This window comes from Geospiza fortis, unplaced genomic scaffold (genome assembly GCF_000277835.1).
Source record: "Geospiza fortis unplaced genomic scaffold, GeoFor_1.0 scaffold381, whole genome shotgun sequence".
Classification (NCBI taxonomy): domain Eukaryota; kingdom Metazoa; phylum Chordata; class Aves; order Passeriformes; family Thraupidae; genus Geospiza; species Geospiza fortis.
This window is the reverse complement of record NW_005054348.1, coordinates 4,470,682-4,490,400: the sequence shown is the minus strand read 5'-3', so window position 1 is coordinate 4,490,400 and position 19,719 is coordinate 4,470,682. Positions and strand designations below refer to the sequence as shown.

The 19,719-nt window shown below is 44.3% G+C and overlaps 1 protein-coding gene across 1 annotated transcript in view; it reads right to left on the bottom strand.

The window, feature by feature from the left end:
- The window catches only part of CAPN9 (calpain 9), a 23,577-nt gene extending 5,824 nt beyond the window's left edge, over positions 1-17,753 (bottom strand). Inside the window, exons 1-15 of the mRNA XM_005423213.2 lie at positions 17,541-17,753; positions 12,628-12,697; positions 12,091-12,209; positions 11,378-11,511; positions 10,858-11,026; positions 10,271-10,354; positions 9,940-10,025; positions 8,123-8,200; positions 5,587-5,747; positions 4,626-4,783; positions 3,786-3,994; positions 3,096-3,132; positions 1,912-1,992; positions 1,358-1,415; positions 716-780 (exon numbers count right to left, since the gene is read on the bottom strand). Of these exons, the coding sequence (XP_005423270.1) occupies positions 716-780; positions 1,358-1,415; positions 1,912-1,992; positions 3,096-3,132; positions 3,786-3,994; positions 4,626-4,783; positions 5,587-5,747; positions 8,123-8,200; positions 9,940-10,025; positions 10,271-10,354; positions 10,858-11,026; positions 11,378-11,511; positions 12,091-12,209; positions 12,628-12,697; positions 17,541-17,753 (1,722 nt within the window). The remainder of the gene's footprint in view (positions 1-715; positions 781-1,357; positions 1,416-1,911; positions 1,993-3,095; positions 3,133-3,785; positions 3,995-4,625; positions 4,784-5,586; positions 5,748-8,122; positions 8,201-9,939; positions 10,026-10,270; positions 10,355-10,857; positions 11,027-11,377; positions 11,512-12,090; positions 12,210-12,627; positions 12,698-17,540) is intronic.
- Between the last annotated feature and the right edge of the window lie 1,966 nt (positions 17,754-19,719).

Sequence of the window (19,719 nt, the reverse complement as noted above, 5' to 3'; positions counted from 1 at the left end):
GCTCTGGTGGGGAAGCACCAGGGCTGTGATTCACCTCACCTGATGCCTGAGCAGTCATTTAGTACCCCTTACTTAGGTACATCCAGAAAAATTAATTACACCAGCCCTTTTGCTATCTACAAAGGAAGTCAAGAAAGCTGGCTTAGATGTAGACACCTACACCACAAATGCCTAAATTTGGACAGACAACTCTCACCCACATGTCTGTTTCCCGGAGTCCCAGCAGCTAGCTGAAAGACCAGATTTTCCAGTTTTTAAACTGACTGTCAAAAAAGAGCGTTGATATCAGCTATTTTCACCACTGCTGATCCTTAATTTCTGACCCATAACTTGCATGTACAACTCTGCCTGGCGAATTTAGCCTTCCAGACAACAGACTTCTCTTGAGTTAAGTTTTCTAGGTCTCTTTAAAATAAACAACAGCTTGAAAAATGCACTGTTCTATTCAGAAGTAGTTTAAGATTTACTTCTAAAGGTGGTCAGCATTAAAGCATCTGCCTCTAAGTCTGCAATATAAAACAATTTGTGCTGAAACTCTTAACCCTAAATTTCTAAAATAAAAATCAGGATAAAACAGTCACATATTTTTGTTTTCTTTGGGTAGTGATGTGCTATGACATTACCAAATCCATTTCTGACATCCACGACATATAATGTTATGGACAATTATATTCATTCTTCATTTAGCCTCACAGGCACTTATTTGAAAGGATACATCCATAAGAGAAATGATATTTCGGCATGAAATGAGACTTAAGTTCTTGAATTTTATATTCTTTGCTGAAAAAGAACAATAATAAGAAAGAAATCATGGCCAAAGCTGTCTTTTATAAGCAGAAAGGAGAAAATAGGACTCATGAACACAGATAGCTGACTCTTAGTCGTCATTGTGGGAGGGCTGTGAACTGGAAGATGAAGGCAACTCTCACCACAGAGAAGTCTCAGTCCAGACAGAAAATGCATTTACTGGAGACATGACAGGAAATTCTGTCCTTGATTTGTAAATCAGGAGATGAGGTTCAGGGAGTGACATGTTCCCCACTGTACAAAGGGCCTGTAGCAGGATCATGAGCTACATCCAGGTCTTAAAAATCCCATTCTAGTGCTTGTCCTTCCACAGCAGAGTGGCAGTGCAATAGACAGCTGGCCTCACTGAGCTGACATGGATCATGCCAGAGGTGGGGCAAGCTCCTGGTTAGATCACGGACCAAATGCTTTCCTGGTTCTGCCCTCGCTGGCTCAAGAACACCAGGTTGGGGTCATAGGACAGCCTTGAATTTTCTATATGTAAATGAATTAAATGGCAGACTTTATAAAGTTATATACAACCCTTAACTTAGAAGTTATTAGCACTTACTTTTCTTTAATACAGCATTCAGAACATATTCAAGCTCTTCTGCAGATATCGCCAGGTCCTGCAGAGAAAAAAAAAAAGTGAAGCATGTGTTACTTGAATGTTTCTGTAATCAGACCTATCAAAAACCCCAGGAAACATAAACACCATTCATCTGTACTTTATTGCAACTCAGCAAAAGAGAACCATACAAAACCCAGAAAAAGCTAAAAAATTTTAGGGCTGGGCAAATACAGGAGTGCTGCTGTGCATAAATCTGCCTGAAGGAGATCTCAAGTGGGAGCTGTTGATTCAAAGAAAATTCAGCTGCAACTGAACATTAAACCAGGCAGGCTCCTTCAGAGCTTGAGGTCTAGCTTTGGTTCTGCTTGCTCACCAAGGACTGCACCCTTACCCACCGAGCCATAAGGCATGGTGACATCTGGTGCCCAAACAACACACTACAACTAAGCATACTCCCAAAATATTTTGTTTCATGTATCCCTGGCCCTATATAGGAGCAGAAGTGTTTCCCCTCTTTTTACATCTTGCTCTGACCCAAAGTGTTTTGCACTCACCTTTCCTGAAATCTGCTCAAACAGTGCCCGGAACTGCTTTTCTTCTTCAGTTTCTTGTGGGCTTGGGGTTGGATGTAGAGGCTACAACACCAATCACACAAGTCCTTATAAGAATTGTAAAACATGACATTTCTCCTGCAAATGTGCACCCTGGACCAAGTTACATCTTAAAATAAGGGTACACATGCTTCTGAACTCTGCCAGATCTGAGGCCTCCCAGCCACCTCTCTGCCCAAGGGGAGTCCCACCCTTTCATTTCCTTCACCTGGACAAGTATGTAGTGTGCCATTGCCTTGGCAAAACCAAGAGCACCCATCCTGGAAAACACCGCTCTCTGCTCTCATCCCACCCAACACCATTCTGTTTCCCTGGACCTCCAACAACCACAGCGCTACTGAGCTCTCTCTCGTGACATCATCCTGGGACCTTCTTGAGAGCAGCAGCCAGAGGTGGCTGCACTTCAGCATGCTACCCAGCACAGATTTATTTTGCTACAGAACATGGCCCTAAGATCGCGGAAATGAAGACATCATTGTTCACTGGGTCCCCGGAGAAGAGTTTTAATAAAAAGGGACAAATTAGATCTTGGCTTTGCTTGTTTCCATGGAAAGGCACACCACAATTAATGGCTTATTTGCAGGGATACATTTAAACAGGAGCTGACTCAGACCTAGCTGCAATTAGTGCTCAGCAGGCAGACCAAGCCATCCAAAAGCAAAAAGAATTCAATCACTTCAGTAGGCATGTGCATGTGTAAGCATTCCCTCTCAAGTCCTGCGGATACTGAGAAGTAAAATAAAGATATTTGTGTGCAAAATTAATGCAGGTCTATTAGACACTCTCTTGCTTCTTATTTTTCACAATAAATAAAATTTTAAAAGATGTGAACAGCTGTGTGGCTCCCCAGTGCTAATGGGTGGTGCTTTCACTGCACGTGTGGTGGCTGACATCATCTCTCGAGCTGGCTGGCACTGACTGCCTTCAAGGGGATGGGAGGCATTACAATTATGATTTGGATTGTTACAGCTCTTTAAAGCAGAGCTTAACATTTCAGTGACATACACAAAGCTGGCAATAGTGTAACATTCCTGTGAAATGTACATGGTTTAGCCAAAGACAGCAAAAGCAATGTGTGCCAGCTTCTGCTGAGCTATTCCCTTGCTACTTTAACTCTGTAGACTTACCTCAGGAAGATCAATGGCAACGTTTTCATCTAGATCCCTGGAGAAAACAAAACCTTATTTGGTATCTGAAGTTATTCAACATCTGCTTGGGGTGGAAGCTTGATTATTACCTTTTCCCCAGGTGAATGATAAAATGGGTTTTTTAACGTAACAGGTTATGTTTAGCTAAAATTCATCAAACAAGCAGACTTTTGCACTGTTTAAATTTTGGTATAAGCCCTTAGAACAGACATTAGGCAGGACTCAGGGAGGACACAGCTGTGCATGTCATCTGCAAAAGAATTCATCTCATTCTTTGTTCATTATTCACTGTGAACACATTTTTTCCTCAGTATGCTTTTTTTAACATAAAATTGTCTTTTGGACAAACTTAGGGAGGAAACAAACAGGAAGAAAACACTGCTATATTCACAGAGACCCAGACAGTGCCAGCTAGCAACTCTTCCCTGTCAAACATCCAGCAGATTCATCATGGCACACCCTATTTTCCCACCTTCTCAATTCCTCTCAAAAAAAGGTTAGGTTTAGCAAAAATGGGCAAGTACAAACAAAAAACTCCAAACGATCAAGAGCTTGCCATGCTGGGTCTCTGCTGTAGGGCTGGGTGCCTGGCAGCCACACTCTCCCCAGCAGCCAACAACCCCACGCGCAGGGGAGCACTGGAAGGCCCAAAGCTTGCTGCTGACTTACTCAGTGATGGCCTTCTTCTCAGAGAAGATCCTCAGGCAGAAATCTGCCTCCTGGTGCGGCTCAAATGTGGTTGGAATAAGAATGTAATCACCCGGTGGCAGCTTGAATCGGTGGGATACTTCCCTTAAATTGATGTAGGTTTTGCTCCTGGCCTTGGAGGCGTGGTACCTGAAGAAGTCTTTGCCCAAGTGTCCGTCTGTGCCAGGGCTCTAGGAGGGGAAAAACAGGCAGTGCTGCATGGCCAGGGTGTGCTGAAAGCCAAACTCACTCCTTTCCTAATCACAGAGACAAATTCTGCCTGGCACAAGTGTCACCCCAGGCTGTGATCCTGACTCTCATTTCCTCTCCCAGGTACTTACAGTAATTTAGCTCCCACCTTATGGCAAGGACCCACTACCACTGTCCTTTCCCACCCAGAAGGCAGTCCCAGAGTACTCTGGGATATTGTCTTCCTACTTAAACATGCCCTGCCATTAAATATCACCATTCCAGATAGGGTGTCACAGAGCAGTGACAACAGATTCACCAACCTCAACCTCACTCAAGGACAGGCATCCATGTGTGATGTGCCCCAGGATGCTCAGAAGAAGCAATATTGCCTCTCCCTGAGACAGGCAGGGGTAACAAAATCATGAGGCTGAGGGGTCTGTCCTAGGAAGCCATGGCCCCGTGGGGACTCCTAAATTCTCCTTTGAGAGGACTCCATTCTCCACAGGCCGTGATGTAACTGTTAAGTCACTCACTGAAAGTTATTTTAGGTGCAAGGGCCCCAAAAATGGGGCAGGGGAAAGTTCCAAACAGCAATAGTGCAACTCCTGTGCTGTAGCAGCAAAAGAGTACCTCATAAATAGAGTAGCCAATGGTCAGCATTTCAGCTCCAAGCTTCTTGAGCTTACGGCGACCCTTTTGCATCAGTGCTGCTATGAATGTGCATCCATCTTGTCCATCATCCTTCTCTGTCAAATGCAGCTTGATTTGTGGATTTGTCCAGAAAGTCTCTGCCAATGTAAAGAACACCAGAGAGTTTCTTGACTCAGAATAATAAATCTCCACTAGTACTACAAAAATACCCCCACCAAACCAAAAAAGACAATAAAGATGAGGTTTCACTCAAACTTAGTTTTTCCATTAATTGTTATACTTCCTTCCACTAAGCTTTGCAAAAAAATAAGCCAAATCCCAAAGTCCTTCATGGAACCAGGTGTAGGAAAGATTTTAGGCCTGGGGCCTTATTAAGTTACTATAGTTCAAATGAAGTTGTGAGATGAAATTTTGTAAAAATTACATAGCTACAATGATCCCAAAGTGCTGGTGCCATTCTGCACTAATACAGTTTGGACCCATGACACAGCTTCAGAGGCACATAAACATGTTGGCTGATCTGGGCTTTTTGTCTCATTTTACACTTGCTGCTGCAGTTTAACTGGCTAATTTGAACTTAGTGCTGCTCATGCAAATGTCATTAAGAGGTGAATCAGATCCAATGAACCTGAGAGCAAAACAAGCAAAGTTTTTCACCACAAATTCTCAAGTCAGACCATATGAACATTTATCACTTTGTTCATTGCTGGTTTGTTCATTCGAAAAAGCCAATCACAGAAAGGTCTTATCATTAAAGTACAGTACTCTTAAACCACACAGTGGTTTGAGTTTCCTCATTTGTCCTTTTAGCTGGTTCCTGTCAGCTGCACTGCCTCGCACCCACAGCTCTGGCTACACAGCTCCTCTCTGAAGAGCTACAGCTGAGGGCAGGTAAAGATTTCAGTGCCTGCTTCTCATTTTCAAACTGGTATTTACTCACCTAGGAAATTTCTACATCCTCCTGCAGTGGCTCCCCGGACCCAGCTTCCTTGGTGAATGGCCACTTCCCATTTGTGGGCAGTGCTGTCTTCCAGGGCATCTGGAGTCAGGTTGCAGATCTCAACTTTGTCAAAATGCACTTTGAAGTCTTCAAACTTCATCCTGAGCAAAAGAAGTGGTAAGGAGCAGGCAGCCACTCATCTTTGTGAAGGATGCCCAGCAGAAGAATTTATTCCCCCCAGGGCCAGACCACCAGTTCATGCAGAGTAGTTTTGGTGACCATGGATATATGCCAGCAGGAGAGCAACTAGCTTTCACTCACTTATACTCTAAGCCTGAGGGTAGCCTTGGTAGTCTGAACTTCCCTCTGTAAAGGAGCTGATGCATTAGGCCTTCATGAGGGCAATTTGACATCTAGATATGTTCTCTGCTCTGAATTGCTCTCTGGAAGAGCCCCCCTCTCTCCCTGGACCATAGAAATAACACACAGAAATGGATCTCCTCCCTAACAAGCTTCTGTAACTATCCTTTTCCTCCTGTGGCAGATGCCTAACAACAAAATGGAGTAGCAGGAGAGCAAAAGCCCTCCAAGATGCAAGTTTACCTGTGGCAGAGGCAGATAGGATCCAGCAAGCCCCCAGTGTGCCTCGTCCAACACAGCTAGTTCCATTTTTCTGCCTCATAACAAATAGATGTCTGTGGTGGTATTAATTTACACTTGCCGTGGGCCATTTTACAACTTGGTTTTGGTGTGAAAAGAAACAGCAGGGTTTGCTTTGCTGAGTTTTGCCCTTTCTTGTCGGCTATTCCCACATATTGCTAGCCCTAGGCACTGCTTATTCTCACTCTGATGCTCAGGACACTAAAGTGGGGTTAGCATAGCAAAATCTGTCTCTAAATGGCTTGGTTTCCTGGCCACATGATGCAATTTTGGACCCTTTGGAAATGTGCCTCAAAGCAGAGGAAGGGGTTGCCCTTTATAGATTAGATTTGAATTCTAGGAGGTAAAATACCTGTTCTGATTTCCCTAGAGCTGTTCTGGGTTTGTACTTATGAAGGAAAAGGAAGATTCTGACCCTCTGATCTTAGGAGGGAAGGGACTAGGACTGAGAAGCTGATTTCTTAGCCAACCACAAGATGCCCCTTTGCATCTATTAGAAGCACCTGGACAAGACTAATCTGAAATGCTAATATGTAGCCAAAACATCTTTGAGGTAGTTAATGAGGTCAAAATATCCTCAGCATGTCACCATGAAGATTTTCTTCAGTTCTCACAAGTCCAAAGAACAAAAGGGTTTAAAAAGGGATTTTTTTTCATTAATTTCACTGTTCATTTGATGCCTACTTGCACACTTTTACCTCTATCACATGGTCAGGCCTTAAGTTCTGCCCTGTATTGAGATACTTGCTGGAGTTCCTTGGGTACCATGTAAAGTCTTTGTCTCCTTTAAATTCATCACATAAGCTACAACTGTAACCAGGTCAAAAACAGACAAAAAAATCCCACCAAACCCAAAGCCCAAACAAACACAAAAGCTTTTTGAAGAAGATGCAAATGCCCAAATGCATTTGCTATGTCAATAGAAAATAACTCAAAATACCTTATGTAAAAATACAGTAACAGAACAGCCACTGGACCTACTTCCCTCCCGTTATCAAAATTTGCGATAAATCATTTCGTGTGACTTAATGCGCTACACTGTCCACCTCAAATAACTTCTCAGGCATGAAGTTGAACTTTTGTTTAACTTGCAGACAAAATCTGGAATAGCTCCACTGCACACCTCTCTAGATTTACCTATGTGTAAAACAATTGAGCATCTGGCCCCAGAAAATGTGACCAAACACACTGTCACAGTACGATTGATACAGGGCGGGGGGATCATGTGCAAGTCAGCTGTCTGCTCTGTCTGAGATCATGAATTTGGCATGAAGAACACTTCACACTTCTAAAGCAATTTCCACCATGTTGGTTTTTTTTTTATTTTTTTTTTATTTCACCATTTCACACCATTTCATTTCATTTCATTTCATTTCATTTCATTTCATTTCATTTCATTTCATTTCATTTCATTTCATTTCATCTCTTCTTCACTTTTCCCCCAATTTCACATGTATCTTGGTGCTGTTTACTATATGCAACTAGTAGTATTGCTTCTCAGGACTCATTCTCTTCCAGTACATGCCCAAAATTAATCTTGAAGGCATTTCATAGCTGATACAGTACAATACAATCCTCCCTTTTGTATATCCTCCCTTTGTTCATAGGAAGGATTTAAAGGGTGTTTCATTCATGGGAGACACACAGTATTTGAATTACCAATGCCATTAACTCAACTGATTTTTGAGGGCTTTTGTTATTAAAACAGATATAGGCACACATGAAACACAGAAAACAAAGTGAGCGTTCTACCTGTCCTCTCCTAGGCAGAAACTGAGAATTTCATCATGCAAAGGCTTCTCCCTTGTTGCTTGTTTTGGCCACTTGCAGCTTGATTTCTGATTAGAGTCCCACACTTTAGGAACCTGTGTCTTACCAGAACTCTCCATCATCCCGTGCTGCCTGAGACAGGCGTCTCTGCTCCGATGGGCTGACTGAGCGCCACTCTGCAGAGCTGCAGGAGAACAAAACCAAGCCTTACTACAGGCATGTGGCAATCCATTTTCCCTGGCTCAGAATGACTGGCAGGACATAACAGCAGGCTGCTCTTCTCTCACGTGTATTTTATTTGTGCAGCTTACACAAACACAGTTGCATTTAAGAGGTTTCCTGATCCTGCTGGCACTCATGGTCGCAGAGACCCACTTAATGCAGCCAAAAGCAGCACCAGGCCAAAAATCCCAAAGCTGCTCCAGAGTGGTCTTAATGTGAGTTACTGACACTGGGACTGAGCTCAGGTGTTTGGGTTGGAGACAGTAGGGCTATTGGTAAACCTCAAGATGTTGGTAAGTAAACACTCTCCTTAAATCTGTATTCCATGTGTAGCACCATCATCTTTCTCACTCTTGTTGCTAATTTAGGGCCAGATGTTTTTTCAAAATTGAGTCAGTGGGAACTGACTGCACAGAGAGATTCAGTGGAGTAACTGGGGCCCCAGGTTACGCCTTTGCCTCCTTTTCATGCACTCGTTCGATTTCAGCTGTGGCATATCAAAACCAAACAAAAACCTGATAAAGCTTTTCAGGAAACGTGGAAGTGCACTACTGTATTTCCAATTTGACATAATAAAGTAGAAGGCACCCTGTGTTGTGGTTTTTAATTCCAGCAACCACTGCAAAATGTTAATAGAGGCTCCTGTATTGACCTGCAAGCCCCTCTGCATCCTGAGTTCCAGAAAGCCTCCCAAGTGCAGAGTCAGAGCTCTGCTTTGCAGAGACAGCCTTTTTGATGAACAGCATAAACTGCCAGATGCCTGTCCTGATCATAACCTCTCCATCTTTTTCAGATTAAAGAACTCATTATACACGTCAATTATCCATGTTTTTCTTCAAGATAAAGGATCTGAACTGATGCGGACATATTTAATTTACTTCTGAGCCATGATAAGGACAGGGAAATTTGAAGTAGTCCTACAAATGGTTACATGTCTTAGCAATATTAAAGGCCCAGGCAGGTTATGGTTCCTCTCCTCTGGATCTATGTGAATTAAAAAAACCTCAGTAGAAAAAGTGACCCAAAAATGAAACAATGCATATGTGCAAAAATATAGTGAAAAGTGTGTGTTGGAGAGGAATGTAGTGTTGATTTTTTTGCCAGATATTTTTTTCATTTTGCATTGTTTGCACTTTGTTTACTGTTAGTGGTAAAACCTGACTGATTTTCAGGCCAACTCTGCTATGTTTTGGGGTCCCTCCACAACTTTAATGGCCATTTATTATTATTCAGGTATTACTCCTCATGTGCTTAAGAAACCCCAAAAAATAAACAGAGAGACGCAAGCTATTAAGAGGGGGTAGTACATTATCAGTTTCAGCTTATCTGTAGTAGGACACACTATGGATGCTGTGTTACAGGTGCTACAGCAACAGGCTTGTAAATACTTAACCAAAAATATCACTCCAAATGTGTAACTTTTACAATTGAGAGTGTATTAATATTAACTTATCTCATTTATATTCATGCATGATTTCTGCTGATGCTAGAATTTGGGGGCTTAACAACCTTGACCGTGTCTCTGCATTGCTCTGCTTTGAATATGCTGAGGGGGAGATGCTGTAGGGCAGAAATACTGTTAGGCGCATGCAGACTCTTGGTTTAATTTCCGGAGCAGCTAGGGCTTCAGGAAGCCAGTTATGGAGCAGAAGCTGGGATTTGGCCTTTGCAAGGCCAGTGTGTAAGGGACGGTGCACCCACTTGTCACTCCAAGGGCCGTTCCACTCCACCTGCCCCCACGGGTTCCTTATCCTGATGAGCTGCACTTGCCGGCCCCTGTAGCTCACCTGGGGAAGAAGGAAATACAGAAAATATCAAGTGCCAGGATCTAGGGAGCAAGGCTTCTCCATTGTGCAGAGGCCGGTGTTAACAACTGGGCAAAAGGTGCAGAGTGCCACAGGAGATGTGGGAGGGAGAGTTGGATGGGAATTTGGATAACTTCCCCAGATAACTTCCCCCATCACCGGAGGCTGAGGGGACACTCCCTTATCTTTTCCCCAGGTGTCTCCTTGCCCCCTGCTGCTGGACATACCTCCTCAATGCCAGTCACAGAGTATGCATGGCCCTTCACAAGGCCAAACGGGGTTCGAGCTTCTGACTCAGCTGCACTGCTGGTCTGGAACAGGGGAAAAAAATGTGAATTAACCTCTCTTTTCAGAGTGGGATTGCAAATGGTGCCACCTGGTCCCTTCCAAGCACCAGGCTAACCAGTGGCTAACCAATACTACAAATAGGGAACTTATCTTTCTGCTCAACCATGGTGCAGTGGTCCCCTTTTGGGAAAAAATATGGAAGGTTTTAAACATTGTTTAAAATGAGGTGATTCCAGGGTGTAATTCCTCCTCTGCCACTTTGATTTTGTTTCAACACCATCTACATTTCCAGACTGAGATCAGGTGTTCACATGGTCTCATTTCTTGTAAAAAGGCTTTGATGGACAGTGATGGTGGTGAAGGGTCCCATCAGCCAGCTGAGTATCACACTGCCTAGTTCAATAAAATTTTAACTAGTCTTTGCAAGCAGCAAACTTCATCAGGAGGAAAAGTGAAACTCAAACCAGGAAACACTGAACCCCAAAGCTGAGGGCACCGAGAAATTGAGACCCCATTTCTTACTTACATCAATAGAACAGCCCACCATTGAGCATCTTTTCAGGGCTTTTCCTAGGATTTCATAGAAATTGTCAGGAGCCTCCTTAACATCATACGTTTCTCCTATACCCCCAGTGAAATCCTCCATGGCCTCTATTGTACTGCCACCCTTCAGAGACTCGTAGCTGCCATTCAACCTGGAAAACACACACTGACCGTGAGAATTGCTTTCAAGATATCCATGTCTGAGAGCTTTCTCACATGTGTGTAGAATTGTAGCAATAGCACTGAAGTCAAAATAAGCACCCCAGAGTGTACCCATGCAGTAGTATTGGGTTATTCTGCTTTCCTTTTTAGTTGCATTTTTAATTCATCCATTTCTCTGTATCTCTATGGCCTGGGGGTGTTCTTTCTTTAGTGCCAGTTTTCAGGCTGGCAAGGGCAGCAGCAAATGCTAGAAGCTGCTCACTAGAATTGTGAATACCATATGAACAAACTGTGAATAATTATGTAGAAGTAGCAAATTATGTATGTGCAGTGGGACTTACTTGGCATAGGCTTTCTCTAGTAAGGCACTCCAAAATTCATTGAGTTCAGCTGAGTGCAGGAAAACCAGCCGGCCCTTGAAGGTGGGCAATCGGTCATCAATCACAACATCCAGCCACTCGTTGTGCTGCCAAAACTGTGTAGAAAGGATGGTGCATGAGTTTGCTGACAGCACAGCATTTCCTGAGAGCAGGATTCTGGTGTCCCAGCATTTCTAATTGTAACGCTTGATTAGAAGACATGTAAATCATCTGTTCCTGCTCTGTCCTGCAAGGCTGCTCTCTAGGAAGGGTGATCTATCTTAGGAAAACACTAAGACTAAATGTGTAGACCTGTACTGTAGCTCCTTGCCTGGATTATGTTAATCACACCAGTGTTCACCACATAATTCAAAACTTTAGGACACACATGTGTTACAGGTACCAGTTCAAGTCCTATAAGGACTTACATCCGAAGTGAGATGTGTGTGCCCAGGAAAATGTGAAATTATTTTTAAAGTCATGTATCTGTTCACATAAAGGAATGCCTATGTTTGTGCCTGTATGAGGCTGTTGTAGCCCTCTAGTTTGTTACTCAAAACATGAACAACACTGTAAGCTCAGAAATCCTGCTTTTTTCAGTGTCTCCTCTGCAGTACCTGTCAGCCTCACTGCAAAATAGACCATGAAATGTAATGACAGAGATGGGTTCATTCTATGACAGATGTTCACCTTACCTGAAAGTGAAATATTCCAGCGTAATCTGGCCCAAAATTTTGATCCAGTGGCACCACTCTTGCTAGTGTTTTTTCATTCAGTGTGAGAGAAGCTATGGCTGCTAAAAGCCAGCAGTCACCTGTGGATTGAGAAGGGGGAAAGAGGAGAAAAAGGGGTCAGAGGAGATGTTATGACAGCCAGCTGCCACTTTCCCTGAAATCCAAAAGACAGCCTGCATGTCCCCAGAGAGGGTGTCCCTGCCTGGCCAGGGCAGACTGTGCTTCAGTCTGCAGGAGCTGGTAGACAAAAGACTCCCTTGGGCTCACAGTACCTCCGAGTGAAGATCCTTCCCTGACCCTGAATCCCATTGCACCAAGATGGCCCCTGGCATGGATGGGTGGGATCTATCCAAGAAGCAGCTATGGGCCAGGCGAGCCTGGTCAGGACCTCCAGCTCCACTGCTGCCACCAGCTCAGGAGGGACAACATCCCCTCCTCTGTGAGGACACTGCTGCTGCTGCTCCACACAAACACATCCACCCAGGGGGAGTCACTCACCAAGATCCCCTTGACAAATGTCAGTTCTGGTGGCTCCTCCAACAATAAACTTGGGGTCTTTGACAATGTCCTGCAACAGCAAGACAGAGAAATTACTTAGAATTTAAAAGGAAAAACAGGAAAATATCACCATCACTCTTAACTAGACTTGCAGCAGCGCTGACAAACTCTATGTGCCACACGAGCTGTATTATCCTGCAGCAGTGTTGCCACCACAAAGAACAAGATGGGGAATCCTTGCTAATTAATTACAGTGTAGAGCAATTAAAGAATCAACTATCCTCATTTTTTTCATAATTAGTTGGCTGCTAATGAAAGGCTGGCATTCTTTATTCATCTGTAGGCAATTGTTAAAATATCATAGCACAAACTCATCCAGAAGATTGATGTCAGGCTGCAGCCCTGGTTAACAAGGCTTTTTGTTAGCTTGCTTTCCTCCAATGGCTGAAAAAAATAAAATTGACAATTTACTTTAAACTGAACTAGTAAGCCTTTTATTTACTTGCATGTAATACCCGGAACATACAGTGTCTGATAACCATGAGACAATTTCCTCCTCAAAAAAGCAAACAACAAAGACAGCTTCAGTTCTGCTAATTTTTAGGAGGAGCTAACACTACCCACGCCGTGTGGTCAGAGGTCAGAGGGAATGGTGCTTATGGTGGCATTACAGCAGTTCTCAAGCATTCATTAGACTGGTTTAGTTCAATTACTAGTACCATGGTTGGATAGAAAAATTACAGTGATAAACCAATTAATGTGGCAGGAATTCTTCTCCATTTTCCCATGAACTGTATATTGAATGTAATTGATTGAACTGAATGGAAAAGGGGAGAGGAGAATATCTAATACATTACTGGAGAAATATGCCTGTAGTTAATCAGCTTGCCCTAATACATTATTGCAGACCCTGTGGCATGAAGCAGATCCTTCTGCCTAAGTGGCAAATGAAATTAATGGGGAGGGCGGGGAAAATAGAAGAGCACATTCACTCATTTAGTCCCTGCATTTGCCTAGATTAAATTGAGTTGCTTTGCGTTCATATCACTGAGTATCAGACCATAGGGCAGAATACCGACAGTTTTGTTCAGCTTCCTGCACTTATTGCTGAAGCACCTGCTGCTGGAGCCAGGGCACTCCCCTCAGTGAACCAGCGCTGCTGCTGCGGAGCTCCCCCTGCAGAGACAGCATCCAGGAGGAAGCTGGTTTGCATAATTTTTGTTTGCCTTTGCTGGGGAGGAGGTGGTGGCCAGGTTGTGCCTCAGGCACAGGTGCCCTGGGGAGGAGGTACCACAGCGCACCATGTCCCCAGAGTGTGGAGCAAAGGGAAGCAAACAGCAGCTCCTCCTTAGCTGGCCCGCCTGCTAGTTAAATACACTCAGTCTCGTTGGAACTGGGCATGGACAATAAAACCACAGCTCATTGCCTTGAGACATTGATATAGCAATGGCTGATAAAGCAGCTGATGTTCAACAACACACTTTGTTTTATCACCATTGCTCTCAGGAGACTGCACTGCATTGCAACTAAGGCATTTAGCTGTTACCAAGAAGGCCTGTGTGTTAGCAAGGGACAAGATAAAAAACCTTTCTTTCCACTGACATGGGTTTGATTCATGACTCATTGTTTATTACACATCTCTGTAACTCATACATGGAAAAATGTTTTCAATCTCCTATGTCTAGAGCAATCAAAAATAATTTTTAAAAAATCAATAAAAAGGAATTGAAAGGATGTTGACTGGACTTGTGCCACATTCTCTGCTGAACAAAAGAAAACACACTCTACAGTTTTGGAGCGGGTGTTGCAAAAATAATGCTAATTTTAAAAGGACTTTCAGATGGTATAATAATGTATCAGGACTTTCAGCACGTTAAAGGACAAAACCCAGCATTCACACACAGCATGCAGTAATTTAAGGATTCACCTGCACAAAGACATTGCCTGGAAGTAGGAACATGCAGTCTTCAGAGAGATGAAACATAGTGACCTGTGACTGTCCTGATGCTGCATTAAAGCTATGTTTCTTTAAACACAAAAGAAAACAAATTGCCTCCCAGTGCCTGTCTTGCACTGGTAGAGGGGGTGCATAGAGACCTAAAGCACACTGGGAGCGAGATTGTTTAGGTGATTTCTGTGATTACATTTCTCTGCCTGGTCCCAACCTGTAATACTGGTTGTCAGTAGCTGTTCATACTAGGAATATTTCTTTCTTACTTCCTCCTGTAGACCATAGACTCATCTGAAATTGATAAAACCCATTTGTCTTTCCTTTTTTGGGTTGGGCTTTTTCATTCTTCAATTTATATGTCTACCTTTCCCAGACACTGAACTGTTGAATTAAGGAAAGGAGAGGAAATATAATGAGAAAAGAGTCTTATGTCCTTCAGATTGTTCTAAAATTTTGATAAAGGACAGCTTGAATTTGAATTTAAAAAGGATTTTAAAGGATCGCTAAACAAAATCACTAAATGTCTGAATCTCGGAGCACTTCACTTATGTAGAAAGTCAGATATTCATCTGATGTAGATCCAGGTAGCTCACTGATTGCAGTGGGAGATTTACAGATTAGTGCTAGTTGAAGGTCTTGCTCATGCTGCTACAAACATGCATATATGCAGATATATGCATGTCAAAGTAATGAGAAAGCCTTCTCTACTCTCATTACTAAAGATTAAACTCTAACAGATTGTAAATCAGAAGATTTAGATTATTTATCCCGGCAATCAACCTCATGTACTGTGCTACACTTGAACCAAGCTACTGTAAAATACTGGTGGGAGATGCAGTAAAAACCAGTCACCATGAAAGAAGTTGGAATACAGATACCCTGCACAGAGGCCATGATTTTGTGCTCAGCCTCTCCAGCTGCGGCAACTCACCTGGCACATGCTCCAGGCCAATGTTCCCTTTGCAAAGTAAAATGTGTTAAATTGAAATTGTTACACCACCTCTATTTTGCTGCTGCTCTTGATGGACAATAGAGATGAAACTGATTTAGTTTAAATGCTGAGGAACCAGAGCAGAGCATAACTAATACCCTGTCCTTACACATCCTCTCAGCCTCCCCTGAGTTTTATTTCTCGCTGTGCAGCTCACAAAAGTGCGTGGGGGGAACTGGAGTAAAGGCAGATGCCATTTGAGGTAACTTACTCATCCTGGAAATGTTTCCAGTTCAGCATACAAAGATCCTGAAGAAAACAGAGCATTCTCCACTGCCTCTGCGTACCATACAGAAGGGCACACAAGCTCTCAACCACTCCTGGCCACATTTTACACCAAATTTTAACTATTCCGAGCCCTAAAAAGACAAACTAGCACCTACGAGCTGGGCAAAGGAAAACCATTCTTTAAGATTTAGTGTCCATTTTTGATGCCTCTCAGCACTCTAGAGTCATCACACCCGAAGCATCTCAGCCTCACAACCTCTCCTGTGCTGGGAGGCAGCCCCACAGGCCACCTGGCTTTCTGGAGCACAGACAGGCAGCAGTGCCTGTGGGGGCTGCACTTAGCATGTGCTGGGATCTCCAATTTTTTTCCACAACTGAAACTTGTCCAGGAGTAACAGCTTTAATTCTGCTCTGTATCAGCACTATGTTAACTACCAGATGCTGAGGCACTGAATGCTTATCATCGGGAATTAAGACAATTTAAACCCTTCTTTAAGCTTACTTTGTTCTTTCTCTCCCTTGGTATCACTATCACCAAAGAAAAGTTTTTTATAAAGGAAGCAGCTTCCAGACTATGAAGAAAACCCAGAATAAACATCAGTCCTTAGCAAAGAAATGAAATGTTGCCACATTTTTTCTGTGGTTATTAGTTACAGGGTGAAGTGAGAAGAAGGAACCTGGAGTGATGCTGGGTTTATGATCTGAGAGCATATGACTGGTGCAGCTTCAGGCTCCCACTGTTATTAATGACTGTTATGCAAGATGCATTAAGAGATACTCACTGAGCCCTTGGCTACTGCTGAATGGCTCAGTAACCACGGCATGCAATTGTAATCTCTCAGTGCTCCCTGATGGAAGTGAGCAGGTAAGTGTAAGACTCTAGTGCTGCAAAAGTTAAAAGGTTTGAATTTTTGAAGTTGATCTCATTTATGAGTTTCCTACATTAACAACACTCAATTTTTCACAGTTAGACCATTATCATAATGTATTTTACCCTTAATTCCCTGCGTGCCCTCTTACTTTCATCTTTTGTCTGGCAATAATGCAAGAGAGAAGCTGATTACGAGTCCTTTATGCATGCACATAAATACACATGCATAAGTGTGACTGTACAACGAGCTACACCTGAAACATGGGGTGAAGCCTTCCAGCCCTTTCATCCTGCAGCTTGAGCTCTTTGTGGGGGGCATATCCCAATCCTGAGCCACTGCTCCTGAGGTGGGAAGGTTTTCATCCATGTCACTGTTAAGTTGGATGTGATATACACACATGTGATCAGGGTCTAAGAAGAAAAAAGTTTTTATTCTGCGTGTTCTCTAGCTTATATACTCTTGACAAAGTGTGATCTTAACTCATTAACTACATTACAATAACTTATTATATTCATTGGTGTAAAGCAATTAACGTCAATATAATTGGCAAAAGTTTTACAGAAATTAATAAAGTACATATAAACATCTACTTAAGCACATAGTCTAGCTTACAAAAATTTTCATGTATCTTTTCTAATCAGTTTTCATGCTGACACCTTCTTCTTCTTCTTTGCTATAGATACACTCGAAAATCATCAACTGTTATTTATTCTATTAACTCAGCTTTGCTTGCAGGCTAGCTGTCAAGCCCCTCCATACTCCCACACTTCATCTCCACATCTCCTCGAACAGGGGGTTCTTGGTGGCCCCCCGAAGCCCAGCTGCCTGACCTTGGGCGGGACGGGAGGCACAAACACAAGGGCATACTCACCCCAGGCCTCTTCCAGACGAAGGGAATGGCTGGGTTTTCACTGAAGAAGAGAGAGGAATTGCAGGCAGGGAAGTCGGGGTCCTCGAAGAGGACACCCCTGCGCAGGCACTCCCGCTTCAGCTGCTCGTAGCCCTTTCCCGAGCTGTGCGTGCCTCGGGCACCGCCGGGATGCGCAGCCGGCCGCGGCTTCGAGTCCTGGGGCAGGTAGGGCATGTCTGCCGCCCACCTGCCCGGAGAGACAAGGCTTACCCGGTGGTGGGGACAGAACAGGTGGGAAAAGAGAGGGGAGCGAGGATACAAGAATACCTCAAGTGCTTTTTGAAGGACGAGGGGCTGGGAAGGACTCTGTGGTGGGGGAGCAGGCAGTGCCCTCCAGCCTTCCTCCGTGTCACCTCCTTGAGCTGCTGAGCGGGACTGACCTGCACAGCACCAGAGACAAACACCCTGAAAGCAAACAGGGAGGGAAGGCGGCCGGTCCCGGACACCCAGGGAGCGGCCCGGGCTGCCCTGTCCTTCCTGCCCGCGGCTGCCGGGCCAGGAGGGGTGTGAGGGGTGTGCGCGGCCCTTGGGCTTGGGAGGGAACCCGGAGCCCCCGGCGGGCTGCGGCCGCGCTGCCAGCTTGCCTGGCTCTCTCTCCCGGGCGGGAGAGCGGCCTGGGCTGCCTGCGGCCCGGCTGCCTTGGAGGGCAGGTGTTGATCCTGTGGGACGTCATGCAGGAGGGACGGCAGGGACAAGAGATGCCCTGGCCATGGCTGCTCTGCTGGCAGGGTGCAGAGCACGGGCTGGGTGTGCATGAGAGGGGTGTGCAAAGCTAGTGGGGAGGACTTGGAGCAGGATACATCCTGGGCAAACACAGCAAGAGCATTAGAAAATCCCTGAGGAGGGATTCTGATGGGCTGCACACTGTAGGAGTTCTGCGTGCACTGTATGGTGTGATTTTAAAACAAATACCTATTGTCACTGATTTCCAGGTTTCATGACCTTGTTCATCTGAAGGGTTTGGAGCACAAGTCATATGAGGAGCAGCTGAGGGAGCTCGGGTTGTTCAGCCTGGACAAGAGGAAGCTCAGAAGGAGCCTTATTGCTCTCTACAACCACCTGAAATGAGGGTGTAGCCAGGTGAGGGGTTGGGCTCCTGTCTCAGGTAACAAGCAGTAGAGCAAGAGGAAATGGCCTCAAGCTGCATCAGGGGTGGTTTATATTAGATACTGGGTAAAAATTTCTTCATGGAAAGTGTTGTCAAGCATTGGAACAGGCTGCCCATGGAAGCGGTGGCATCACCATCTTCTGGGATATTTAAAAGATGTGAAGATGTGTGCTCAGGGGTGTGGTTTAGTGGTGGACTTGGCAATGCTTGGTTGGTGGTTGGACTCAATGATCTTATTAGTCCTTTCAAACCTAAATGATTCTGTGATTTTTCTGCTTACCAGCATTCACCTGCACCATTGGACAGTAAAACACTGGCTGGAGAGAATGCCAGGCAATGCACCATGAAGAAATAACAATGCACTGAAGAAATAACACTCTGAGCCAGACATAGACATTCCTCTCTGCTTGGAAAGGGAGGAGATGCCACCCTCTTGGAACAAATTACAGTTCCTGTAGTATAAAACACACCCCTGAGTACAAACAGTGTTCAGCCTCCCTTTGCTTTAATTGGCCCTTTGGTGGACCAGTTTAGCCTGCTGCCAAGAGATGATTTATGGAGAGCAATTAGGTGAAACAGAATTAGTTCCTCTCTGTTCTGCTATTTTTCACAGCAGTGCTGGGAGGAAAGCTTTCTTTTTCAGAACATATATTCCCATGTTTATTCCCCATAATTGCATCCATTGTTGATATCTGCAGGCTCCCTGCAGAGACCAAGTTCCCATTGTGCAAATATATGGATGCTGTCCAAATTTGTGAGAAGAGGCAGGCCTGGCACTCCAAACGTGGCTGTCATTTGACCAAACTTTAGGTTTGCAGAATAGAGTCCAAGTTACTCATGTCAGCTTTTTCCACAGCCGTTGAGAAGACCGAAACCTCGAGAAAGTGTCTCACTGTGTACTCATCCTTGAGATCCCTCCGGAGATGACTGTGTCCTTCATTTGCCTCTAGACAGACCCTCATGGACTAGCTCAGGGTAGATGCCCAGATCGAATGCATAGAGTCAAGTGAGAGGAATACCAGACAAGGGGTT